The 27,575-nt window shown below is 47.9% G+C and overlaps 1 protein-coding gene across 1 annotated transcript; it reads left to right on the top strand.

Moving 5' to 3' along the window:
* Window positions 1-8,785: 8,785 nt before the first annotated feature.
* Window positions 8,786-21,912, top strand: LOC142844874 (putative inactive 1-aminocyclopropane-1-carboxylate synthase-like protein 2). The gene is made up of 14 exons (XM_075963667.1): window positions 8,786-9,241; window positions 10,463-10,522; window positions 10,958-11,028; window positions 11,937-12,006; window positions 12,264-12,330; window positions 13,260-13,357; window positions 13,587-13,655; window positions 13,985-14,085; window positions 15,843-15,932; window positions 17,010-17,055; window positions 17,155-17,296; window positions 19,228-19,370; window positions 19,450-19,603; window positions 21,612-21,912. Exons 1-14 carry the CDS (start codon window positions 8,825-8,827, stop codon window positions 21,692-21,694), a joined length of 1,611 nt encoding a protein of 536 aa, XP_075819782.1. The 5' UTR covers window positions 8,786-8,824; the 3' UTR covers window positions 21,695-21,912.
* The last annotated feature ends 5,663 nt before the right edge of the window (window positions 21,913-27,575 follow it).

Below are 27,575 nucleotides of genomic sequence, written 5' to 3'. Positions count from 1 at the left end.
ACATCCAAATCTGACAGGCAGAGCACTGCGCAGTCTAAAAACACGTCTCTGTATGGCGGCAGGAATCCGCCATGCTCTTCCGCCTGCCTAAGCCTGATTCTGCCTTCTGCCCAGGAGCAGGCGGGGAGCTCTGAGTCATCGCACGGTCTCAGAGCACTCTCCTTCCGATCCCAAGCGGGAACACAAACATAAAGCCAGAGTTTGCACTGGCGGCACAGCCCCAGGAAGCCACGCTTTGAAATGACACAGCGTTTTTTCTGCTGCTGTTGCCGAATCAAGAAATCTCTCTACAGCAAGCCACCAACAAACAGCAAAAATCTGTGTTAAACTCTCTCTCCCTTATTTTTAAGCCTTCTCAAGTTTTTTGTGGACTCAGCCACACGTCTGGGCGTCATTTGTAGTAATAGGAAGCGGCGGCGGGGCTATGTCCCCAAAACCCCAGCCGCCTGGCTCGGCTCGGCTAGCTTATGCTCCAAATAATTACACACAAACTGTATTCATTTAAACACTGCTTGGCCCATTCTCTTCTAGGCTAATTCTCACACCTGGACTAGCCCATTTCTAATCATCTGTGTAGCGCCCCTAGGTGCGCTTACCGGGAAGATTCTAGCCTAAGTCCATCCTGGGTCGGAGCTGGGGCATGGTGTGCGTCTTCCCTGGAGCAGGTAGCATGGCGTCTCTCCTGCGTCTGCTCCGGAGAGCAGAGCTGCGGAGTCTGACCTCACTTCCTCTTCCTCCCAGCGTTCTGTTCTGTTTACTCCACCCATCTAAGGGTGGGTCTATCCAATGGGCCTAGCAGTTTCTTTATTGCTTAACCAAGGAAATCAACAGATTGATATATGACACTCCCCCATCAAGAGATGCATAGCTGCTTACCCAGAGCCACACAGTATCTACGAGTCTGAGCGGAGAACTCAACACAGGTCTTGACAATTGCCTGTCAGACCTCAGTACTCCATATCACAACCCACAGAGAGACTGTCTCCAGGATCCCTGACCAGTGGTCCTAAACAATTCAGTTTCAGTGTCTGCCCAAGCCAGATGCAGCCCCGCCACCCAGCCCTGGACCTCCCCTCCCAGGGAACCAGGGCACAGTCTCCCAAAGCTCCTGGCTCCTCACACCCCCAAGGACTTGGGTGGGGGTGGTCTCTTGACTTCCCTGTGGAGGAGGCTTGGTTTTGACACACAGGTGCCCAGGAGACAGCATCTACTAGAAATAAAATACCTATGTGTCCAAGCAGGATGCCAGCCCCAGGAGGGGGATGAGAATTTGCTAGCTAGAGCAGGAAGACCTTGGGGGAAGCCAATGAGAAAAGAGACCCGGTTGCAGCCCATCTGAACTGAACTCTGGCTACAATAGACTTGTTCATATTTGAAGAGGAATTGGATGCCGGTCATGCTGAGAGCTGGGAAGGAGGCAGAGCTGTTATCAGAACCACTCAGCAACCTAATGAAATGGAGGAAGGAGCCCCAGAGAAAAGACAGGAAGGTGGGGCAGGGAACAGAGGGGGGAGGAGGGGCAGGGAGCACGGAGAGGCTCCCCTGTATGTGTTGATAGAGGACCCACTGATTTTGCCTTGGAATAGGGTTCTCAGCATCTGTGTCTGAGGAGAGCATGGCTTCTCTAACATCATGTGGACATGAAGATAAAGGTTAGGGTGGGGTGAGAGGGCACTGAACCCTCCAGTAGAGGGGTTCATGCCAGGGTTTGGGGCATTCTGTAGCCTTCACAGTAACTCCAGCAGGGTCTTGGCTGGGAACGTAGCACTGGGGTTCATAGAACCCCAGGTGATAACCACATAGTAAAGGCATTTTGCAAGTGGCTCCAAACTGAACTATACCCCCCTCCTGGCTCTAGGCTGCCTGTCCTCAGCCCCACAGGGCAGTGAGTCAGGACAGGCAGGTCCAGGAAGCCTGAGCTGTTTGGACCACATTCAGAATACAAGCCAAAGTCCTAGCTTGGTTTGCTAATTAAGAAATTCATTTCTCCTGAATGAAAAAAAAAAAGCCTTTGCTTTTGCTGCTGCCCTGCCTGGAAGACAACCCCACCCAGGTGCATGCAGGCCACCCCTTAGATTCCTGCGGGTCTTTGTCTGGCTCCCAACCGATAGTGCCCCCTCTTACTTTCAGTCCATCCTGAGGTGCACATGGCCCAGGACTGCTTGGCAGTTGCCCAAGGAGTGTGAGTCCATATCTGAACAAGGCTGATTTGCTCCTGCTGCTGTCTAACAAGGCCAAATGTCGTTTGCTAATTGGATTCAAAATTCCCTGGAAAGAAAGAGCAACCTTTTGGGTCTGACTTCCCATGCAAATACTAGACAAGGAAACAAAAAGCACTCATTTGGCACCTGCTGTGTTTGGTCCCCAGTGGTTAAGAGGATGAACATGTAGAGAGTCTTTTTCTGGGTCTTCATGAGGGATGTGGTGCTGAGGCCCAAGTCCCTGCTCAGAACCATGGTGGAGTGGGGCGGCTGATGCCTGGGGCTGGAGGATGGCTGCAGGTAGCAGGAACTTTCTGGACGTGTGGGACCACTCTGAAGGACAGACCCACCATGTGAGAGGTTTGAGGAAGCTGAATGCTGCAGTGTGGCACCCAGCGGAGGGACTTGTAGGCCATTGTAGCCTTCCCCCTCTTAGCTGCACACTCCGTATCTGCACATTCAAACAGCCCACAGGGGGATTCTTCAGTAACTGTCTCTGTGGCCCAGGATCTGTGAAGAGACCTGCAGGCAACCTACTGCAAGTGGCGTGAACTTGGATGAGGTTGAAGAACCATCCTGGGCTCAGCATGGCTTCTTGTAAATAAGACCCTTTACCAAACTTTTGGGGGGTATGTTATGTAAATCTCTGGCCCTGTGGCAGAAAAGAGAACCCTATGAGAGATTCCAGGTTGTAGCCGCAGCTCGGGCAAGCCAGGTTATTTTGAAACCCCTCTGTTTCTTTCTAGGCCTCTGACCATCACAGCCTTTTCTGAGGGGTTGAGGGTTCTTGGCAGGCTTTGGCCACTGCCTTTACACCCAGGCCCACCAGGTTCCTCTCTGGAGGATGCTGGGAGTGGAGGCAGCTGGGAGGAGAAATCTTCCCTCCTCGGCCACTGTGGCCTACCTTGCTCTATCCCAGCTTCAAACCCAGTGCCTAAGCTGGCCCATTCGACAATTGTCATGGATTCTTGGTTTTGGAGCAGGAAAAGGTATTACTGGGGTGAGAAAAGGATACAGTGATTGATGGTTTCTAGTCACATCAGGGGTGTGTTCTATGTAGGTGACATTAGCCCAGGCACCCACTTTGTCCCAACTCCCATCGTCAAAATGCAGGTGGTGAAAGGAGTCAGTAGTTGGCCTTTTCTGCCAGGGCCTGGCACCCGGCAGTAGGCCTAAGCACCTCTAATCCCAGCCCTTCTGCAGTCACCTACTATGCCCTGGGGACTGAGGGTGATGGGTATGGCCTTCACCAGGCCTTTCCTGTACACCTCCTGCAGCCTTTCCGGGCCTGCACAGTGACTGCCTTAATTTTCACGTGTAGCAGGAAAATAGGTTTTTAGCGCCCTCTGCTGGCAAAGTCAGGTCATGTCTGGGTGGTTGGAGGTGGAGCCCCAAAGAGAGGCTCCCAGTCAGCAGTTTGTGGCAGGTTGTTGTCCAGAAGGGATTTTTCTCAAGGAAACTCTTCTTTCTGCTGTCAACATTCATCAAGGCCATACAATTGTTTGACTTTAAGGTTATGATCTTCACTCATTAATCACTATAATATAGTATAATATATAATATAAATCAAGTGTTAGACAAACATAACCAAGATCCTGTTGTGTCTTGGAACCATAGGGCAGATAAGCCTACAGCCCTGAACCCAGATGACTGCCATAGAGCACCCACTCACCCACCCACCCAATCACCCACTCACCCACCCACCCAATCACCCACTCACCCACCCACCCAATCACCCACCCACCCAACCACCCAATCACTCATCACTCATCCATTTATTCACAAGGTACCAGCTTCCATTACCATGATGAATCTTGAGACAATCAACTTTGGAAAAAGAAAAGCTTTATTTCCATGCATGGTTTTGGAGATTAAGTCCATGGTCTTGGCCCTGGTACTATTGGGCTAGTAGCAAGCAGCATATCATGCTGGGAGCAGCTGGTGAAGAGAACCCAGAGCGAGACTTCCCAGCACAGGCACAGGCATGGGCCGAGAGCGCCAGTCTCGGAACCAAGCATTCAGGCCAGTCTTCTTGAGACCCAGAGCAACGGAGAGAGCAACCGAAGCAGCTCTCCTTGTGCACTCTTTATTCCAGATCCGGGAGCTGCAAAGAAACACACACAGAAGTGAGTCAGGGTTGCTGACTGTTTACAAGAAAGTAATGCTACTTCAGAAAATGGAAGGCAAATGAAGCAGGAAAGCTGTTGTGTGTGCGAGTAAGGTTGGGCTGTAGCCATCCAGTCCTGGGCCAACAGACATGTTTTTGAGATCAGGTCTCACTGTGTAAACCAGGCTGCTCTTGAACTCGAGGTCACCCACTTGCTTCTGCTTCCCAAGAGCTGGGATTAGATGTGTGTGCCGCCTCACCTGGCTCGTTTTTATTTTAGCCTGAGAACAGGGACCTGGGTGTTCTGGGAGGATAGGCTACTTTGGGTCCACACCTGTTCTTAGACTGTCAAGGCTAGCTCTGAACTAGAAGAGAGATGCCTTCACACATCCCCACCTGTCCTGTTGGGCGGGTGTGTGTGTCTCTCTGTGTGTGTATGTGTGTGTGTGCCTGAGATTCCCAGACATCCCTCCTGGGCTTCACTGTGCAGCGGTCCTCCTTGCCTGGCTGACCTTCAGCCTGTTCTCACATTATGGCCTCCTCAGAAATGGGGAGGAAGCATAGGCTCATTTGTGCTTTGGACAGGGCCCTCTTGCCTGGTGGCTCTCAATAGTTGGTAAGCACTCAGTTCACCCAGTGTCTAGCTGGTGCACACAGGCTGGCTCTGGCCTCCTTCAAAGAGCAGAGGTCCTCACAGCGTGGGAACTCTTCAGGTGATGCCAATACTCTAAAGATTTGATTCAGCCTGAAGCTCCATGGAGCCAGTTCTCTGTAATGATGTCCAGACCATTTAGGTCATAGGAACCTCCTCAGAAGAGCTTTCTAGAAGGGAACGGATGGATTGTATTACTCTTCAATGCTTAAACGAGAGAGAGCCGGCTGCCCCTGAATGGCTACCTCCAGCAGGCCTGATGCTTTGGACTGCATGGAAATGAGTGAGAGGAGAAGAGAGGGTTAGCCGGGTGGGATGATGCCAGCTCTGGGGGTGGAGAAGGGAGGGACTTTGGGCCACATGCTCCTGGAGCTTAAAAGGCAATGAGGCTTTTGATCAGCTGACTTAGACCTAACGTTGTAACACAACGTTGTCTGTAAAATTGGGGCTTGAGAACCGGACAGCCGAGCTACAGAAGGAAAGCAACAGCTATCACAGTTTCTTTACGTTTTGACTTTGCCTTGGGTCACATCCATGATTGTGCTGGGGTACATAGGGCACCACAACTTCAGGTTGACATGGCTGGTACCTTCCATGACAAATGCATCTTACCTATATGCTCTGGTAGGATCAGTTCTCTCCTTTGAGCCACTGGTTTCTAATATATAAAGTGAGACTTGTGGAACCAACTCAAAGACCAGGAGAAGAATAGGAAAACCCTACAGTAGCACTGAGCCAATTTCTGGCTTCCCACGGTCTCTTTCCCACTTCCTCTGGTCAAGATTGATGTTCCCCAGAACTTACAGAGGAAGGCTGTGCTATTGGCAGCGGCATGACTGGTTCTGATACTATTTTAGCCGCCATTGAAGATGAATGTAGATCGGAAGGTAGGTGACAGCAGGCTAGGGACACCAAATTCAAATTAGAGATGAAGAGTTTGGAGGAGGAGACTGATGAACCCCAATACTAACAGTTTAGGGCTAGCCTTTGGTGGTGCTCTTTCTTTGTCCTACAGCATCATTTACAATAGACGTCTTCCACCAGAAAGTGGAAAGATCTCCCAAGCTCTTGGGTAGGTAGAATTAACATAGTAAAAATGGCAATCTTACCAAAAGCAATCTACAGATTCAATGCAATGCCCATCAAAATCCCAACAAAAGTCTTCACAGACCTCAAAAGAACGGTACTCAACTTCATATGGAAAAGCAAAAAAATCCAGGAAAGTTAAAACAATCCTGTACAATAAAAGAACTTGTGGAGGCATCATAATCTCTGACTTCAAACTCTACTACAGAGCTACAGTACTGAAAACAGCCTGGTATTGGCTTAAGAACAGACCGGAGGGCCAATGGAATTGAATCAAAGACCCGGATATAAATCTACACACTTTCAGACACCTGATTTTTGACAAAGAAGCAAAAAAATATCAATGGAGTACTACACAGCAGAAAAAAATAATGACATCTTGAAATTTGCAGGCAAATGGATGGAACTAGAAAACATCATTTTGAGTGAGGTAACCCAGACCCAGAAAGACAATTATCACATGTACTCACTCATAGGTGGTTTTAAACATGAAGCAAAGACAACCAGCCTATGAATCACAATCCCAGAGAACTTAGACAACAATGAGGCCCCTAAGAGAGACTTACATAGATCTAATCTACATGGTAAGTAGAAAAAGATAAGATCTCCTGAGTAAATTGGGAGCATGGGGGCCATAGGAAAGGGGAGGAGGGGAGGGGAGAGGCAGAGAGGAGAGCAGAGAAAAAATGTATAGTTCAGTAAAATCAATTAAAAAGGGGGAAAAATGAAAAAAAAGAAATAATAGATGTCTTTTGTATAAAAAAGTCTTGGCAGAGTTCCCAACTTTTAAGCATCCTAGTGACCTCAGCCGGTATTCACTTCCTTCTTAAAAACCACTTTTCCAGAAGAATGCATTTCTCTGTGGGTGCACTCTGTGCGTGTATGTAAAAGGCAGAGGTTGATGCTGAGTGTCCTCCTCGATGCCCCCCCCCCTAGTTTTCTTTTTAAAATAGGATCTCTTACAGAACCCGGAGCTTTGGGCTAGACTGGCTGGTTGGCGAGCACGCTGGGCAGAGTGTGCAGCTCTTTAGAGCACTGACCCTATGCATCTGCAGAAGAAGCGACAAGGTTTACATCTGTGTGGGGAGGGTTGTTACTGCTTGGAAAAAGCTGCAAAGGGCAGAAGGGGCCTAGCCTAATTTTTGTGTGTGGGGACAGTGGTTTTAAAGACTGGCGGCTGACAGACCCAGGGCGTCTCACCTTCTGGGGTCAGCTGGCTCAGTTTGTTTTGCTGGTTCTTTGAGGGGTTAAGAAGGTAATTCTTGATCATTTCTCGTATTCTGTCATGGTTTCGTAAGCATCATTAGTCACATGTTCAGTGAGTGTAGTCCTGGCAGCTTGGTAGAAATGACAATTTTTGGTTTTTACCCCAACACTCATCCAGGTGCTTGGCTTCACTCTCTGAGGCCTATGCCACATCTACAGGTGATTCAGATGGATTCAGATGCAGCTTGAGCATCTGCATCCTGGCTAGGAAAAGCAGAAAGGAAGGCCTACAGCAGCCGTCATGGCATTACTAGGAAACCATATGAGGTCAGGATGAGGGAGGGATATCTGGTCTGACTATCTTGGTGGAGCGTGGGGAAACAAGCAAAAGCAAAGGTTTATGTTCTAGAACAGGGCTTGGCAAGCCTTGTCTACAAAGGTCCAACTCTGACCTTTGTAGTTGAAATTTTGGGGCTGGAGAGATGGCTCAGCAGCTTAGAGCACTTGCTGCCCTTCCAGAGGACTAGGTTTTGATCTTAGCACTTACGTATCGGCTCACAACAATCTGCAACTTCAGTTCCAGGATATCCAATGCCCTCTTTTGGACTCCATGGGCCCTGTATGCATGTGGTTCAACATATAGCAGGCAAAACACCCATTCACATAAAAAGACATACAATATTTAAAAAATCATTTCAGTAACCAGATGAAACTCCTCGGGCCGTAGGGCCTCCACCACAGCTGTCAACTCTGCCATTTGCAAAAGCAATCACAGTGAATCCATGACTAAACAAAATCTCCCTGGCTGTGTTCTAATAATGTGTGCTTTCATTTTTAAGAATGTAACTTTGTATTGTGCAGATCTGTTACTGTATGTGCTTGTAAAGGCTGGAGTCTAGATGTAGCTCATCTTGCTGGCCAGCAAGCTATTGTTTCTGCCTCCCCAGAGATGGGATGACAGGCACATGCTACCAGACCCAGCTTTTTAACAGGTTGTGGGGACTGAACTCAGATCAGTTCACCAGCTGAACCATCTTCCCAGTCTCTGATCATTTGTTACCTATAAAAATAGGCAAGAGGCCAGATTTGACCCTGGCAATCATGTATGGATCAGAAGGACAATTTACTCAGTGCTGGGATTGGACAGCAAAGCCCCCTCGCTTCTCATTTAGAACCAGATGCAGCAGGTTCTGTTTGGAGCACAAGAAGAATCTGGGAAACACAAAGCCCCCTTTTCTCCTAAAGGCCTTACTGTGCTTGCTCAGGACACATTCTGATGGCATCTGCGTAGAATGCTCCAGCAGCTAAACCTGGGATACTTACACATGCTCTTGACTTTCTGAGCCATTTAGAGCCTAAGCCCAGAACAGAGAAGAGGGAGGAGCCAATGATGAACTTGAGAATCAGTTTTGTGCCTAACCATGCCAGGACCTCCAAGGAAAACTGTCTTGTTTTCTGTGCTTAATCTTTCTCTGTAGGTTCCAGCCAGGCTGCTGAGGCCCATACAAGTGCTCAGGGCAGGGAGCGGAGAAGTCCTCCACAAAGAAGGTCTTCCGAACGCTTCAGAGGAAGATGTTGAAGCTGCAGCAGGTCCTGATGGACCATTTCTTTCAGACAACTAGCCAGCGGGTGCAGAGCCTCTCACCAGAAGACCAGCAAAGCCCACAAACCTCTTGGAAGTGGATAAAGAGGATGGGCTTCTTAATGTCCCGGATGGCCAACCTCATACGAGCTGAGGCTACAAAGGAACTGAAGTTCAAAGAACCCCTCCCTCACTCGGACCCTAGATGTGACATCAAAGCTGGGCAGCAAGCCCTGCCATCTTGGCAGCCTGACCAGCCCAGTCCCAGGCTGGGTGGTTTTGAAGCTGCCTTTGTCAGCCAAGTCCTGTCCAGACGTGGTATTGGCATCTATGATCTTTACTGCGCCAGCTTCCAGAGCTATGAGGCCTATCAGAGAGACAAATACCACAAAGAAGAAAACCCTATGGTAAGATGTGGGCATCCTTGGGAGCCTCAGTCATTAGAGTTTACTGAGTCCTGTGCCAAATACTGTATGCCTGCCTCTCTTTGTGGTGCACAGACACTGCTGTCTGGGAATAATGGTGCAGTCACCGACATAAGCTGATAATGCCCCAGACGCTGGAGGACTGGGGGTCCTGAGTCCCTTCATCCCTACCTCCTTTCCCCTAATCTCAGCATTTATATTCCAGCAGCCACCGTACCCTCCCTGGTAAATGAGCCTGCCTTCATGAAATGAAACACCATGACAGGTGTAGGCAGCCACGGAGGACAGGTGTTTATTCTATTTTCAAGAGCATGAAAGGGCTGCCCTTCTCAGGTGGTCCTGGCGCAGCCAGCCGATATGATGGTGACTGTGGTCCTCCTAGATGAGTGGGAAACATATACAGAAGCTAAAAGGAGGGAAGCGCTCGGTGTGGTTTGGAAGGCTGACCTCTGTGCCCGAATAGAGACCATGAGTACTGTGATGAGAAGTGTGGGCACAGCTGGACAGGTGATAAACGTTCCCTTAGGGCAGCAAGCAGCCAGCAAAAGGGTCTTAGCCAAGGAGATTGACAGCCGCTCTCCACTCAGAGGGCAGACGATGGCTGTCACCATGCCTTTCCTGTCTGTGCCCCGTCTAAGTTTAGTCCGGCCAGCCCGAGACCATCTCCTTTTCTAGGGACTGAATCGGATACTTCTGTTATACCGCGAGGGCTGCATCTCCTCCAGTTGCCTGGAGGGCCCTTCCATGTGGTAGCAGAGATGGGTGCAGGCAGGGCTTGTGACTGATAAAGGCTCCAGGCTCTGGGTATGGCAGGAGAGATTCTGCCTGCAACCCAGGTTATCTGTCTGGTAGATTTTCATTGTTTCTTCTTTTCATACTTTTGATCAAATTGAATGTTTTTCTCAAGACATAAGGCAGCTCACAGGAAATGAGTCTAACACCTGCCATAGAGGAGTTCAGGGGTTGTTACATGGAGCAAATCAAACCACCCTGGTTTGTCTATTGGAACAGGTGGGGACTGGATAGCTGCACAATTTTAGGTTCTGGGGAATTTTCCGACTCTTAACCCTGCTCGACACCAATTCAACTACCTTGTGACACACTGACATCTTCCCTTGTCTACGATGGCAATTTCTTGGCATGCCCAGAGGAGTCCGTCTATGATGGAGCAAGGAGACTGACCCAGATTCCTTCTGCTTCCAGGGCTACATCAACCTTGGTACCAGCGAGAACAAGCTTTGTCTTGACCTGATCAAAGAAAGGGTAAGCCATGGTCTAGACTTCGCTGAGACTCGAACCCTATGGGCCTGGTTCCCTGATCTATACCTCGACTTGTGGCAGGTTCAAGGGGGGCAAACATAGATATTTGGGGGATGTCAGAGACATTTGCTTTTGGAACATCACCCCTAAGATCCTGGCCTGGCTGACTGTCCAGATGTCTGGTCTGGCAGGTATGCAATGAGCAGCCTGCCCAAAGAGCTTTGGGATAAGGAGGCTGCCCAATGCTTGCCATTCAGACTGGTAGATATCTATGGCAAAGCTGGCCTCGATTCATGAAGGAGCACACAGCGTGTATCCTCACTCCTTTTCTGGGAGATATGTAACTTCAGGGCAGTGATCTGTGCATGAATGAGGAACAAAATAAGGCCCCACTTGACTTCCCTGAACTTCCTGTCTTCATGTTCTATTTGTCAACAGATGAGTCAGTGTGACATGAACCAAATTGAAGATGATCTGTTGCAGTACTCTGACTGGCAAGGACAGCTCTTGTAAGTGACTTTCATAACTATGGTCTCTTGGTGCACAGGAATCTTTAACTATCTATTGGAGATATATAAATCTCCTACATACATACACACATATATCCAATGTGTAGCTGGTATTATGTACATCGCCAATACAACATATGTTATATATAGCATATGTTATATATATATATCCAACATATATATGCAATTAGGTATATATAATCATTGAAGAAACTTGGTGCAGCAAGGCTTGCCTTCAACTATACAGCTGAGGGTGACATTTACTCTCATCCTTCTACCTTTACCTCCTGAGTGTGGGGATTATAGGTGTGTACTATCATGCCTGGTTTTACTGTGGTGCTGAGGATGGAATCCAGGGTTTCATGCACGCACTCTAGGCAAGCATCTGAAGGCAAGCATCCCTGAGGCATACTCACTTTCCCAAATGCCCCATATTTAAGACTGACTACCTTCCTCTATCTTTGGCTAATAACTTCCCAGAAAGCCCTAGCAGGCATGTCCAGCCATGCAACCTAACATAAAATTATTAAAACTCACTTAAAACATTGAAAATTGTTGGATGATTTAAAAAAATTGATCCCACAGTTCTTGAATATGAACTGTGTAGATGATGATGTTGCATTTGACATCAAAAGGTTGGATTTGCTTAAGAACAAAGCCTCTTATAGGTGGCCTAATCTCGCAGAAATAGCATCCATCTATTCAACCCTGGCTTCTCCTACCTTTCAGCATCTGTGTGACCCTGGAGAGGTGACATCTTTAGTCTGTAGCCCTGTATGATGAAGTTGGCTTGGATAACAAACATCTCTTTAATGTTGGATGCTGTGTCCTTTGAAAAGAGTGTCACCTAGATTCTGAATGAGGAAGGGCACCTGGGAACTAAACGGTCTCTTTGGGTTTGTCTGCAGCCTTCGGAAAAAGCTGGCCAGCTTCTTGACCTGCTACTGCCAGGCACCTACACCCCTTGATCCAGAAAATGTGAGTGGGTATAGTGGAGGGCTGTGCTCTGGGTTTCCCTCTGAGTTATCTATAGAATGCAAAGAGAACCCTCAGAGCGGCAGGGCACAGGAAAAGACAGCTAACAGAGGTCCCTTGGGAAGTCCAGCTATAAAGGACCCTGGGGAGTCACAGCTACAGGAGGCCACTGGGACCTGCCCTTTGGGAGGAGAGGCAGATGGAGAGCGGATACCCTACTTACACAGGTACTGACTGGCCCTCTCGGACCTTGTCCTCAGGTGGTGGTTCTAAATGGCTGCTCCTCAGTCTTTTCTTCACTGGCCATGGTTCTGTGTGACCCAGGTGGTAAGTCAGCAGGCTCCACTTGCCTTCCTGGTCTGTAGACAGGGGCACCTAGACATTCGCCTTGGAAGAGAAGATTGTATTGACTTGAGGTCTTTTCCACAAGTGTAGGACATCTGTCCTGCCAAAGATATTTTTGTGTCATTTCTGTGAAGTCAAGAGAGTTAATTAAAGTCATTTAGTACTGAAGAAATGTTCTTCAATAGATTATCTAGATGAAAAGATCCACGAGTTCAAGAGAATGGGAAGGAAAAGACATGAAATCCCCCAAGTCCAGTGCCAGGAACCTTTCTTGCCCATGGCCTTTGAGCTTTAATGTCTGGCCTGCCACAGACAAGTTTTTTCTTCACTTTACTGGTAAGGACAGCTGCTCAGTCAGGAACGTGCTTGTCACTCATGCACAAGGACCTGAGTTTGATCCCTGGAACCCACATGGAAAAGCTGGGGCATGGTGGTGTGTGCTTGTAATCCCAAGGCTGTAGAAGCAGAGATGAGCAGGTCCCAAAGATGCTTGTAGCCAGCCTAGCTCTAGGTCAGTAAGGAGCCACTATCTTTATACACAGAGTATATTGTTCCAGAGGAAGGAATCTGGGGTTGACCTTTGATCCTCACATGTGCATGCACACAGGTGCACATGTACCCACTCAGACACCTGCCTCTCAACACAAAGACTTTTGTCATGGGAAGTACCTTGCTTGATTTGCACCTTGGACTCTGAGCTCTTCAGTGCAGTCATCCCTCGCAGCCTCCTTCAGTGTGCTTGCAACAGGAAGCTGGAGTTTGTGCCCCAAATAATGTGCATAAAAATGGGTCAAGTTTTTAGTGAGGCTTGGGCACAAGGATGGCAGAAGGGATTGTTGGCCTGGCTCTCGTGCTAGGAGCCTCGCTGCTCATCTTGACCGCCAGACAGCCTTGTCTCCTTGTACTCCTAGATGCCTTTCTGATCCCTACACCATGCTACGGTGGCTTCGCCTTCAGCTCCTGCCTTTATTCCAAAGTAGAGCTTATTCCTGTCTACTTGGAAAGCCAGGTCAGAATGGGGCCCCTTTCCTGCTCAGCCCACCTGGCAAAGGAATGTTGTAGATCCCGTTGGGAGACAGAAGGGCTTATTCTCTAAGCAAAGCCAGGAGTCGGGTGATGCCAGGGTGACGAAGGCATATGGACCCACACCCTGGCTTGAAGGCCAGGGACTGTATGGGGCTTGAGGGCTGAGAACCAGGCTCAGGAACAAGCCTCTCTCCACTGCACGTGTCTTCCAGGCTGACTCGTCTTTTTCCCAGCTCACCATGGATATGCTGGAGCTGACCCTGACTCAGGCTAAGATGAAGGTAAGGACAGGGGAGTCTTAATTTTAGGGTGGTCACCACTGGCCCTAAAAAGTCTGAGTAGTAAGACTTAGATACAAGATGTGGCATGCTTTCTCTAGATGAGAAAGAGAACAGTAATTCTAAGTACCCGACTTCTCTGTAGCAGTGGGAAACTTCCAGAACACTTTCTTTTCCCCTTTGCCAGCAGCATGGTGCTACTTCCATGAGATCCTACCTGGGCTTTATCAGGTGTCCCATTTTAGATGTCCCAAGCCATAAAGGATGCTCGGTGGAATTTGGGGTAGTTGTAAAGGATATGTATTCACTTGTGTGTTTGGGTTTCTTCTCAGGAAAAAAAGGTCAAAGGCCTTGTGCTAGTCAACCCCCAGAATCCTCTGGGTGAGGTCTACACTCGATCGATGCTGAAGGAATACCTGGTCTTTGCCAAGAGGTATGTGTTCCTCTCCATCACTTGGAGGCATCGGAGGCAGGAGTAACTTACCCAAGGTTACTCATTCTGCGATATGCTTTGCAGGGTACAAGAAAGACGATGAAATGGAGGAGAAAGGGGCCTCGTGTTCCCCATTTTGTTTAACTATTTCCTCTCCAGCATTTCCCCATGCAGACTCTTCCCCAGCTGCCAGAGTGTGCTTTGATGTTTTTCCACTCACCACAGCAGAAGCGCTTTACCCTTGTATCTGCCTCCAAACCACCCAGGCTGCAGCACTGAAAATGGCAGATGCTCAAAGACAGCTCACCGTAGAACTTTCATGGCTCACTGCCAAGAGCATGATAGCAACAGTTGCCTCTGCAGTACCCCTGACAGGACAGATACCTGTTTTCTAGAAACAGCACTCAGAATTCAGGACTAACCCAAACTATCCAGCAGGGGAGAGAGAGAGAGAGAGAGAGAGAGAGAGAGAGAGAGAGAGAGAGAGAGAGAGAGAGAGAGAGAGAGAGAGAGAATGCAGGAGGCTGCTATCGAGAGCTCAGTGGAGCTGTGTGCAAATCCCAGCAGCCTCGGTTGCTTTCGTCTTGCTGTCACAAAGCAGCCTGTAAAAAGTAGCGGAAGGAAGAAGGATCATCTGGCCTCATGGCTTATGGGTACAGCTCATCATGGCAAGGAAGTCATGTTGACAGGAGAGTCAGGCAGCTGGTTATGTATGGATGCCTGAAACATAGGGAGCAAGGGCTGTTCTGCTCCTCTAGCAGCCCCCCCTTTGGTAGTTGAGGACTCAATACCAGAAAATGGGGCTGCCCACCTCAGAGTGGGTCTTCCTACTACAGTTAGCATAACAGGGTAATCCCTCACAGGGAGTCCAGAGGCTGGTCTCCTAGCTAATTCCTGAAGTTCACAATGTGTCCACCACCACATTGTCTGAGCTCTGGCACCCTACTATGCTGAAGCAACTGACTTCCCACTTAGAATCACAATTCTATCTGGGAACTGGAGTGATGGTGCTGTGTCAGGGTGTGAACTGAGGGTGTGAGTATTGCTCAAATCCCACTTGGTGCTGTGACTTCAGTCTAGACCCTGGGAGGCAGCTGCTCACTGTCACTGTTGTAAACATCTGGGAAGCTTTTTCTCTCCTCCCATCCTCTGTTTGATATTCAAAGGGTTAGATGTGATATGATATCTCATAGGTCCCCTTCCCTCTGTGTACCACCAGCCAGAGACAAAGGTCCCTGGTGTGCCTCCTCTTTGTATATTATAATGCCCCTTGGGAAATATAACAAGCTACTGGGATAACAGGAGTGTATGTTATGTATCCAAAATTAGGAAAAAGAGTGAGTCGGGATTACAGAGGTATCTAGTCTCGCACGCCTTTAGTCCCAGAATCCGGGAGGCAGAGGCAGGCAGATCTCTGTGAGTTTCAGTTCAGCCTGGTCTACAAAGCTAGCTCCAGGTCAGCGTGGTATACATAGAGAGAAACCCTGTTTTGAAAAACAAGCAAAAAGTCCTGAAACAAAAACAGTTACAGAGAGAGCTGAGCTGCTGGCTCAGTGGGTAAAGGTACCTACTACAAGTCTGACAAACTGAGTTTGATCCCCAGGACCTACATGGTGGGAGTACTAAACTGATTCCAACAAGTTCTCTGCCTCCACCCATGGACCGTGTGCACACATGCACACACACACCAAATAAAATGTAATCTGAAAAACTGCAGGCATAAACTGGGTCTATTTTTTTCTCCCACCCAACTGCAGGCACAACCTACATGTGATCATAGATGAGATTTACATGCTGTCCGTGTTTGATGCATCCATCACATTCCACAGTGTTCTGAACATAAAACAGTAAGTTTGTCCTCAGTAGTGTTGGAAGCAAGAGCCATGAGGTTTCTGCTTTGTGAGGTGGTGTCATGAAGTAGGACTTGCCTGAGTTTGCTGGGGAGAGTCAAATGCCAATGGAGAATGTTTTCTCTGCCCTCCCGAATACTGAGTCCAAATGCCATCCTGTGTCTAAGTGAATGCTAGAGCAAGGCAGGAAGAGTATCGTTAAAGGTCAAGGCATGGCATGTCAATTGGTACAGTGCCTGGCGTGCAAGCGTGAGGATATGAGTTCGAATCCCAGAACCTATGTAAAAGTCTGGCATGGCAACCTTCATTTGTCACCTTGGAGGTGGGGGAGGGGCTAAGAGGCAGATCTGGAGCTCACAGGCCAGACAGTCTGTTTAAATTGAGGAACTTCAGCTTCAGTGAGAGACTTTGTCTGTGTTGGGGGTAGTGGGGGAGGTAGAAAGTGATCTAGAAAGACATCCAGGTTTAACTTGTGGTTTTCACACCTATATGCATGCGCACGCACGCACGCACACACACACACACACACACACACACACACACGTATATATGTACACATCAATGAAAGTCACATAGCATCTTGCCGTATTACCCAGCCTGGCCTCAATCCCTTTGATTCTCCTGTCTCCACCTCCTGGGTGCTGGGAATGTACCTATGTCCCATCATGCCCAACTTGAATTTGGAGAGGGAGGTTAGAATTTGACCATAAGGATAGATTTCATCACAAGACGTGGGCATACCTGCTTCGGAACGGACTCACCGAAGGCAGTGAGAGAGAGGTGAGTATGAAGTCCTGGAAGGACAGCTGCCAAGGATGTGGTTTCGGACCAGAGTAGCAGAGCCACAGTCAGGCCGAGGGTCCTGGACTTCAGTGGACACTTGAGTACTGTTCCACGTGGGCTTTTCAGGGGCACCTGTGTTTCTCCCTAGCTTAGCTACCCCCGTCTCTTGAAATTGGGCACCTTAGACCCTGTCTAGAAAGAACCTAAAGTCCACCTTCTCCTTCCCATAGAAGTCACTTATCCATCCTTTAACCATTTCCTTCAACCTCAGTTTTTAAATTTCTTTTCCAGCTTGCCTGACCCTAACAAAACCCATATGATCTGGGGCACTAGTAAGGTAAGCCCCAGCCACCTGTCTTTGGGTCTGGAAGGAAGGGAATCCAGGAACAGAAATCAGGAAAAACTAGACGTTTCTTCCCCGACTTCTATCCTCCAGGATTTTGGCATATCTGGCTTCCGCTTTGGTGTTCTCTACACGCACAACAAGGAAGTAGCCTCTGTCATGAGAGCTTTTGGCTACCTCCACGGTGTCTCTGGCATTACACAGTTCAAGCTGTGCCAACTGCTCCAGGACAGAGGTACTGAGCAGGACTCGAGGATAGCATCATGCTGGACTTCATGGCCAGGAGGTGGGGCAATTGCTGGGTTTTCTGGGGTCTCTACCATGTACTTGATACATTTGAGGATCTGTTCACTATCCAAAGTTAAACCTAGGAGATGTGTGGTTTGCAGGAGGGCAGGATGCAGCTCAGAAAGTGAGTGTATGGATGTGGATAGAAGATGGAGAGCCTCTTCCAAACCAGACTGGGATTTGATTCCGAAAGTCTAGCAGTTTTTGCTCTGCTTGGAAAAGCACCTCTTGTGAATGGCTCCCTAAGACCTGAAGATAAGAACTCAGACATCAGTCAGTCAGTCAACCTTGCTTTTACCCTTGGAGATAGGGTCTCAGTGGGTAGCCTTGGCCTGGAACTCACCGTGTTGAACTCCTAGCGCCCCCCCCCCTTGCCTATGCTCCCCTAGTGATTAAAGCATGTCCCACCACACCCAGCAGAGATCAGTGCGTGTCTCCTCCTGAACCTACTTGCCTCTGGCAAACATTTTGTGACTTTCCCAATATGGATTAAAATAATTTTCCAGGGGCTACAAAGGAGAACGGGGTTTGGAGAGAGTTGATTGGCTAGATATATGGCCTGTAGATTCTCCAGGGATCTCAAGAGAGGGCTGGACCTGAGAGACCTTCTCCTTTTCGTTTTGTTTTTGTTTTTCGAGACAGGGTTTCTCTGTGTAGCCATGGCTGTCCTAGAACTCACTCTGTAGACCAGGCTGGCCTCAAACTCACAGAGAGGTGGATACTTGCCTCTGCCTCCCAAGTGCTGGGATTAAAGGTTCCACCACCCCTATTCAGCTGAGATCTTCCCCTTTAATTCTACGGCTCAAACGTAGAAAAAAACACTCTCCCTTTAATTTCCTGTAGTAGATGGCCAGACTGGAAGGCTTAAATCAATAGATAGACTATATTGAGACAAACTAATGTCACTAGACAGGTAGAAGCAAACAGTTTTGGGTGAAAAAAGAAGCAGAAAGGAGAAGCTTAACTGGCTGCTTACCCTCCACGGTGCCATCCTCTTTTATATGCGGAGAAACCAGATCTCAGCCCCTTGAACGCTGGTTCTCAACCTCAGATGTAGCCAAGGGTTAACTTGAAACTGCGTCCTCAAAGATTTTCACTTAGATGCTTTGGAAGCAGAATGTAGGCATGAGGCTGAAGCGACAGCTCAGTGTTTAAGAGCACATCCTGCTCCTCTTGATGGCCTTAGGTGTCCCCGCACCTACAGCAGCCAACTTACAACCTCCTGTGACTCCCATTTCCAGGAGATGCCTCCACAAGCACCCATGCACACATGCACAGACGGGCACACACACATAATTAAAGCTTTGGTTTTTGAGACAGGGTTTCTCCGGGTAGGCCTGGCTGTCCTGGAACTCACTCTGTAGAACAGGTTGGTCTTGAACTCAGAGACACACCTGCCTCTGCCTCCCAAGTGCTGGGATTATAGGAATGTGCCACCAGCATCTGGCATAATTAAAACCTTTTTTTTTGAAGCATAATGTGGGTATAAATGTTTTCTACAACCTCCTCAGGTCCCTCTTCTGAGAACAGCGGGACATCACAGAATAGCTGGGTTTCTCTAGTCTTGTGTGTGGGGTTCAAGAACAGGAACAGAAACTTTGAGTACCTACTGATTCACTCAGGTGACAATGGCATCAGCCTGCCTCGTGGGATGCCCTGGTTACTGGCCTCTATCAGCTACTCAAAGGGAGCATCCCAGTGGACCATGAAGATGCCCACTGTTCCCTCCAGAGTCCTATATGAGATTCTGTGTGGGTATGGAAATGGCTCACAGCTCACATGGAACCCAGCTAAGTTGTATTTGGGTAGAACCTCCCCACCCCCACCCCAGCAGGTATCTGCTGTAAGATCTGTGATGCTCTTTCTCTACCCTTCCAGAATGGATTGACCAGCTGTACCTGCCTACTAACCACAGCCGGCTGCGGAGGGCTTACCTCTATGTCACAAAGAGGCTGGAGAAGCTGAAGGTCCCCTTTTTCAATGGTGGCTCTGGCCACTATGTCTGGATCAACTTGAGAGCAGTAAGTTCTGGAAGTGGCAGGTGCTGGTGGGCCTGTCAGCTAGTCTTGTGCTCAGCCTTGCCCCTTTCCCTTTCCCTAGTACCTGAGCCCATGCACGTTTGAACAAGAGCAGATCCTTTGCCAGTGTTTCCAGGACAACAAGCTGCTGTTATCTAGGGGCAGATCCTACATGTGCAAGGAGCCTGGCTGGTTCCGCCTCGTCTTTGCAGAGGACCAACTTCAACTAAAAGTGGGTGAGTGCGGCTGCCCACTCCCCAGTCCTGACATCCAGCAAAGAGGCCTCATTAAATCCTCATTTACTCGTTTGTTCTGACTTCAGTGGCTTCTAGCTTCAGCTCCCCTGAGCACCCTCTTCTAGTCTTGGTTATGTCCCTTTGCAAACAGGAAGCAATCCATTCCTCAAGTAGCTGTCTCTCCGAGCATCCGACCTCTTGAATAGCCTGTGTTTTGTGTCTGCCATGTGTTTGAGAGTGTCTTTTGGACCAGAAGCTCCTAAGAAGCGGTTTTCTGCCCCGCTGACTCCAGGGCTAGAGTCTAGTGGATTCGATGGACAGATGATCGTGGTAGCTCTTGCGTGTCATGTTGGAGTTCACACATTCCTCTGGCATCATGAAGACTTATTTTATTTGAATAATTATTTATAGCATCTCATTAATTGCCAGACACTTTTCTACCTGCTGAGACTATAGCAGTTATCCACTTAGCCTCATAAAGTGTGTCTTATACCAATATCTTTTGGTCTAGTGTGGAAAATAAATGGAAGGAAGGCAGAAATGGTGATTCACACTTGCAATCCTGACACTTGGGAGGCTGAGGCAGGAGGTCTGAGAGGTCAGGGCTAGCCTGGGCCACATGGAGAAACTCTGTATCATAAATAATCAAACTCAGTTGAAGGTTAAGAGACAAATAAGCCACAGCACAGAATTTGACTACTAGGTTCAAAAAGAGCCAGAAGTGAGATAGAACATGTTGGGCTCACCCCAGCACCCATAAACCGGAGGCTCTGGGGGTCGTCCACAACCCGGGTCTGTCTGGGCACCACCCATAAACCAGAGGCTCTGAGGGTCGTCCACAACCCTGTCTGTCTGGCCTCCACCCATAAACCAGAGGCTCTGGGGGTGGTCCATAACCCGGGCCTGTCTGGGCTCCACCAATAAACCAGAGGCTCTGGGGGTCGTCCATAACCCGGGCCTGTCTGGGCTCCACCAATAAACCAGAGGCTCTGGGGGTCGTCCACAACCCCGTCTGTCTGGGTTCCACCCATAAACCAGAGGCTCTGAGGGTTGTCCATAACCCGGGTCTGTCTGGGCTCCACCCATAAACCAGAGGCTCTGGGGGTCGTCCATAACCCTGTCTATCTGGGCTACACCCATAAACCAGAGGCTCTGGGGGTCGTCCACAACCCGGGTCTGTCTGGGCTCCACCCATAAACCAGAGGCTCTGGGGGTCGTCCATAACCCGGGTCTGTCTGGGTTCCACCCATAAACCAGAGGCTCTGGGGGTGGTCCATAACCCGGGCCTGTCTGGGTTCCACCCATAAACCAGAGGCTCTGAGGGTTGTCCATAACCCGGGCCTGTCTGGGTTCTACCCATAAACCAGAGGCTCTGGGGGTGGTCCACAACCCGGGTCTGTCTGGGCTCCACCCATAAACCAGAGGCTCTGGGGGTTGTCCATAACCCGGGCCTGTCTGGGCTCCACCCATAAACCAGAGGCTCTGGGGGTCGTCCACAACCTGGGCCTGTCTGGGTTCTACCCATAAACCAGAGGCTCTGAGGGTTGTCCATAACCCGGGTCTGTCTGGGCTCCACCCATAAACCAGAGGCTCTGAGGGTCGTCCACAACCTGGGCCTGTCTGGGTTCTACCCATAAACCAGAGGCTCTGGGGGTCGTCCATAACCCGGGTCTGTCTGGGTTCCACCCATAAACCAGAGGCTCTGAGGGTCGTCCACAACCCGGGTCTGTCTGGGTTCCACCCAAAAACCAGAGGCTCTGAGGGTCGTCCATAACCCGGGTCTGTCTGGGCTCCACCCATAAACCAGAGGCTCTGGGGGTCATCCATAACCCGGGCCTGTCTGGGTTCCACCCATAAACCAGAGGCTCTGGGGGTCATCCATAACCCGGGCCTGTCTGGGCTCCACCCATAAACCAGAGGCTCTGGGGGTCGTCCATAACCCGGGTCTGTCTGGGCTCCACCTGCACACCACCAACTCATTCTCTTTCTCTGTCCCAATGTCCTCTAGCTATGGATCGGTTCTGCCAGGTGCTCAAGGAACACACAAAGGCCCGGAGACTGAAACAGCTGGAGCCGGCCATCACGACATAGGCTGCTGGCCTCCAGCCAGCATGCAGTCATATGCTCAGGGGTCCCTGACATTAGCCTCTTGCTCAGAGGCAGAGTAACTGGTGCTGCTGTACTGTCCGACCTCACTCATCAAGCCCCCTAAGCTGGTGTCTGTCTCTTTTAGAAGCCTTGGCTCTTTTCTTCTTTGCTAGTAGCTATTGTGAATGCAAAAATGATGTTTTTACTGTGATGGGAATGGGAGGGCCTAAAGAGTCCTGGCGGGGTAAAGGGAATTCCTTTTAGATGGCTTTATTTTATATTCAGCATTTAATAAATATCATTCTCTATTCTCTCCAGTTCTTTATTTCTGGTTTACATTCCTTTTTGGAGATTTTTTTTGTCCTAAGATCTTTGCAAAGCTTGAATGTGAAGAAAACTGTCTGGGGGAGATCTGGGGTGGTAACCGGGATAAGAATACTTTGCTCTATAGCATTTGGACCTAAGTTCAAATCCTCAGCACCCTGTGTAAAAACCTGGCCATGGCTTCAAGTTCCCATATCTTCAGTCCTGGATGGTGGGGCACAGACAGGTGGACCATAATATCTCACTAGCAATCGAGTCTAGCCAAAATGGCAAGAAATTCTGTCTGAATGCAAGAAGGTTGAAACCTGTGGAGGAAGATCTCAAGATCCTGCTCTGACTTCTGCATATGCACAAGTGGAAACACGTACACACACACACACACACACACACACACACACACACACACACACACTGGAACACATGCATACCCCACCCCCATGTGAATACATAATCTGTAGTGCTGTCCGAGAGAAGGGAAGAAGGAACTCGTAGCTGGATGCTGAAGGAGCACTAAGTGTCGACTGTACCATCTTTATAAGCTGTATAACAGCCCTGGCTGTGCTGGAATTTGCTTTGTTCAGGCTGGCCTCGAACTCACAGAGATCTGCCTGCCTCTGCCTCCCGAGTGCTAGGATTAAAGTCGTGTGCCACCACCTCCCAGCTAGGATGAATCTTGGAATCTTTGTTGTTCAGGTGGCTATAAATCTGTTCATCACAGTTACAGAAGCTGCAGAGTTCAGTATCAAGGACCTGGTAAGTGTCCGGCGGGGCCTATCATTTCTCCCTGTGACATCACATGACTGGAGGACTGGGCTCCCTCTGCTCTCACGACATGATCACTTCTCAAGGGTCCTACCTGCTACTGCCATCAACTAGAGGGCAAGGATTTCACATACGAATTGCAGGGTTCCCACTTGCCACTGTCATTGCACTCACCTATGTTTCTACGATGCCCTTGCCTACTGGGGGCTGAAATGTGCAGAACGGAGGTGAAAAGCCTTTTGTGGAGGATGGAAACTCTTCTCGTACATGTTGATAGTTTTGATTAGTCATGTGGATTTCTGACCCACCCATTCTCCCCTGGAACAGGCTTGCTCCATTTCTTTTTGTCGTTTTATTCAACCAGGCTGGCCTTGAACTCACGACATCTTGCCTCAGCTTCCCCCGTGCTGAATGGCAGGGAAATGTCAACAGGTCAGGGTCCTCCTCTGTTGGGGAGTATCGTTTTGATGTGTGTTACTTTTGTTTATGTTGTATTTGTTTAACTCTGTGAAGCTGTCTTACTGTGCCTGTCTAAAACACCTGTTGGTCTAATAAAGAGCTGAATGGCCAATAGCTAGGCAGGAGAGAGTATAGGTAGGGCTGACAGGCAGAGAGGATAAATATGAGGAGAAATCCGGGAGAAAGGAACCTGGGAACAAGAAAGGAAGGAGGAGAACTTCAGGGGCCAGCCACCCAGCGGCACAGCCAGACATGGAGTAAGAAGGAGAGAAAAGGTGTACCAGAGTAGAGGAAGATAAGCCAGGAAGAGGAGAGGATGCTGCTGCTCACCACTCTCTCCTTTCTTATTCAGCCTGGGGCCCCAGTCTGAGGATGATGCCACATACAGAAATAATTCCTCCTCCCAAGTTAATCGTCTTGGGAAACATCCTCATAGACACACCCGGAGTTGTGCATCCTAGGGTGGCTCTAACCCGTTATGTCGGTTATTGAAATTACCACAGAGAGCAGTTCAGTAAGTCCTGATTCTTCAAGGTTATAGTATAACCTTGAAGATAAAGCTCTTTGGAAGCTGATTATAAACTGGCATATGGTATATACGTATAATTTTAGTACTGAGGCAGAATGGTGGGTTCAGGGCCAGCCTAGGCTATATAGTTGAGACCTTGGACAGAGAAAGAATTTATCGGAAGTGCCCAGAAGACCAGATACACTCTCAGGACCTTTTTTTCTTCTTTTTTTTTTTCGAGTATTATTCTTATTTATTTATTTTTTAAAAAAACCCTGTCTTTTGCCAGGCAGTGGTGGGGCAGCTCTTGGGAGGCAGAAGCAGGCAGCTCTCTATGAGTTCGAGGCCAACCTGGTCTAGTTCCAGGACAGGCTATAGAGAAACCCTGTCTCAAAAAGTCAAATCAAATCAAAACAAAACAAAAAAACTGTCTTTTTTCATTATACATAACAAAACTCTTGAGGAAAGTAATCTGAGAGCAGAAAGGCCAGGTGTGGGGGTGCACAGTGGCACATGCCTGCATCCCCAGAGCAGAGGCAGAACGGGCATTACAAGCTTGATGCCAGCCTGAATTGTCTAGGAAACTCCAGGCCAGCCAAGGTTGCACAGTGATACAGCAATACACTATCTTGAAAGACTTAGAGGGGTGGCACTGATTTTGGCTCATGGCTTCGATGCCTAATCTTGGCTGACTAGATCTGGAATCAACTAGGAGGCGAGCGAGATTTTCCTGACTCAAGTGGAAAGATCCACTGCCGGGGTCCAGCCTCAGCTCAGGTTCAGGTCCTGAGATGGGGAAGGGGCATCGGTGAAAGACAAACTTCTGACCACTGAGTGGATTGCACTCAAGTGGCGCCGAATAGCTCAGGCTGTCTTTATTTATTCTTAGACAGAGATTTTTCTTACCAGGACTACATGAACAGCTTTATTATTGGCTTCTAAGTCTGCCTTTAAGAAAGACATCACTCCTAGAGATGCAGAGATGGTTCAACATATGAAAATCTGTCAACATAATCTACCATATAAACAAACTGAAAAATAAAAATCACATGATCATCTCATTAGATGCTGAAAAAGCTTTTGACAAAACACACATCCCTTTGATGGAGGAAGGCCGTTGGTTAATTAATAAAGAAACTGCTTGGCCTGATAGGTTAGAACATAGGTGGGTGGAGTAGACAGAACAGAATGCTGGGAGGAAGAGGAAGTGAGGCAGATGCGATGAAGCTCTGACCCAAGATGGACGTAGGCTAGAATGTTCTTGGTAAGTCATCACCTCGTGGTGCTACACACATTAATAGAAATGGTCCAAGCAGTGTTTATATGAATACAGTTTGTGTGTTGTTATTTTGGGGCATAAGCTAGCCAGGCGGCCAGGAACTGGGTGGCAGGAATGCAGCCCACAGCTCTTACTACAAAATGGAGCCCAACTGAATCCACAGAAAGCCTGAAAAAGCTTGGGAAATAATAGAGTAAAGCATGTTTTCTTGGTAGCAGCAATTTCTTGGGTCTGCTCTGCTTGCTAGAGGCAAGCAAGTGCTCTCATCTAAGAGAGGCTTCCTGATTCAGCTTCAGCTGCAAAACCCTGCAGCTCTTAAGAGGTCCTGCCATAAAAAACACTTAAATGGTGTTGATAAAAGCTGACTGAATGCTTGTTTGTTTTCAGCTGTAGCAGGAAAAAAAGTTGTGCTGTTTTAAAATGCCAGCTTTCTGTGCCGTCCTGCCAGGGCAAACTCTGACTCTTTGAGGCAGGAGGGCTGGATACAGAGAGAGGACTTGAGTGTTGTCTGTGGACATACTGTTGCAGCTTGCTTGCTGGCAGGGACCTTGAAACACCATAGAGTTGTGGCAATAAAAATGGCTACAGCTGGTACCTCCGCCACAAGGCTGGAAAGCTAAGGAATGGGCTGGATCCTTTAATCCTACCCATATTGCTCAGTAACAGACAGGAGGACCAATGGAACCAAATAGAAGATCTGGATATCAATCAACATATCTTCAAACACCTGATTTTTGGACAAAGAAGAAAAAAAATATCAAATGGAAAGAAGAAAGCATATTTAACCAGGGGTGCTGGCAAAACTGGATATTAACATGTAGAAGAATGAAAATAGACCCATGTCTATCACCATGCACAAAACTCAAGTCCAAATGGATCAAAGACCTCAACATAAAGCCAGCCACACTAAACCTCATAGAAGAGAAAGTGGGAAATACACTTGAACATGTTGGCACAGGAGACCACTTCCTAAATATAACCCCAGAAGCACAGACGCTGAGAGCAACAATTAATAAATGGGACCTCCTGAAACTGAAAAGCTTCTGTAAAGCAAAGGACATGGTCAACAAGACAAAATGACAGCCTACAGAATGGGAAAAGATCTTCACTAACCCTACATCAGACAGAGTCTGATCTCCAAAATATACAAAGAACTCAAGAAATTGGTTACCAAAAGAACACACAATCCAATAAAAACATGGACTACAGACCTAAACAGAGAACTCTCAACAGAGGAATCTAAAATGGCTGAAAGACACTTAAGGAAATGTTCAACATCCTTAGTCATCAGAGAAATGCAAATCAAAACAACTCTGAGATTCCATCTTACACCTGTAAGAATGGCCAAGAGCAAAAACACTGATGACAACTTATGCTGGAGAGGTTGTGGGAAAAGGGGAACACTTCTACATTGCTGGTGGAAATGCAAGCTGGTACAGCCTCTTTGGATGTTAGTGTGGTGATTTCTCAGAAAATTAGGAAACAACCTTCCTCAAGACCCAGTAATACCACTTTTGGGTATATATCCAACGGATGCTCAATCGTGCCACAAGGACATGTGCTCAACTATGTTCATAGCAGCTTTGTCATAGCCAGATCCTGGAAATAACCTAAATGCCCTTCAACCAAAGAATGGATAAGGAAAATGTGGTACATTTACACAATGGAGTACCACACAGCAGAAAAAAATAGCATCTTGAATTTTTCAGGAAAATGAATGGAGCTAGAAAACATTATTTTGAGTGAGGTAACCCAGACACAGAAAGAAAATTAACACATGTCTCGTAGGTGGTTTTTAAACAGAAAGCAAAGAAAACCAGCCTACAAACCACAATCTCAGAGAACTTAGACAACAATGAGGACACTAAGGGAGACTTACATAGATCTAATCTACATGGGAAGTAGAAAAAGACAAGATTTCCTGAGTAAATTGGGGACCTTGGGGGAGAGTTGAAGGGAGGAGTGGAGAGGCAGGGAGGGGAGCAGAGTAAAATGTAGAGCTCAATAAAAATCAATAAAAAATAAAAATTACTGTTCTGGCTGCTCCTGTGGAAAGGAATACAGATAACTTTGTCTCCAGCTGTTCACGACCTGGAGTGCTGTACATTTCTAACATAGCCCTCAACACATAATTTGTAGCACTTACGAAGAATAAAAATGCGCTCAATATGTAATGCCTACATTTCAAACTTTTTAATACTGTAAAGTAAAAAAAAATCAGTTATCTGATGTAAAAATTGTGTAGGCAATAGAAATCAGTAGTCTGATCTTAAAACTGTGTGGGTGACTCAAAACAAATCTTTTATAAAGAGTAAAAGTTGTTTTGCTGAAGGATGACTTATTCTATATGGACTAAATTTTCCTTCTTAAAACTGTGTGCATATTGGTGGTAATTTTGTCTTATTTTAACTTTCCAATTAATAAACATCATTTTATAGACTTCAAAAAAAGACATCACAATTTGACGAATACATCATGATTATTATGAAAGCCTCCATCGCTTCCCTTTGTGCTTCCCCAAATACACCTTCCCACCCCTGCATAATTATTCT

Source organism: Microtus pennsylvanicus, chromosome 2, assembly GCF_037038515.1.
Source record: "Microtus pennsylvanicus isolate mMicPen1 chromosome 2, mMicPen1.hap1, whole genome shotgun sequence".
NCBI lineage: Eukaryota > Metazoa > Chordata > Mammalia > Rodentia > Cricetidae > Microtus > Microtus pennsylvanicus.
This window is presented reverse-complemented; position numbering and strand designations above follow the sequence as displayed.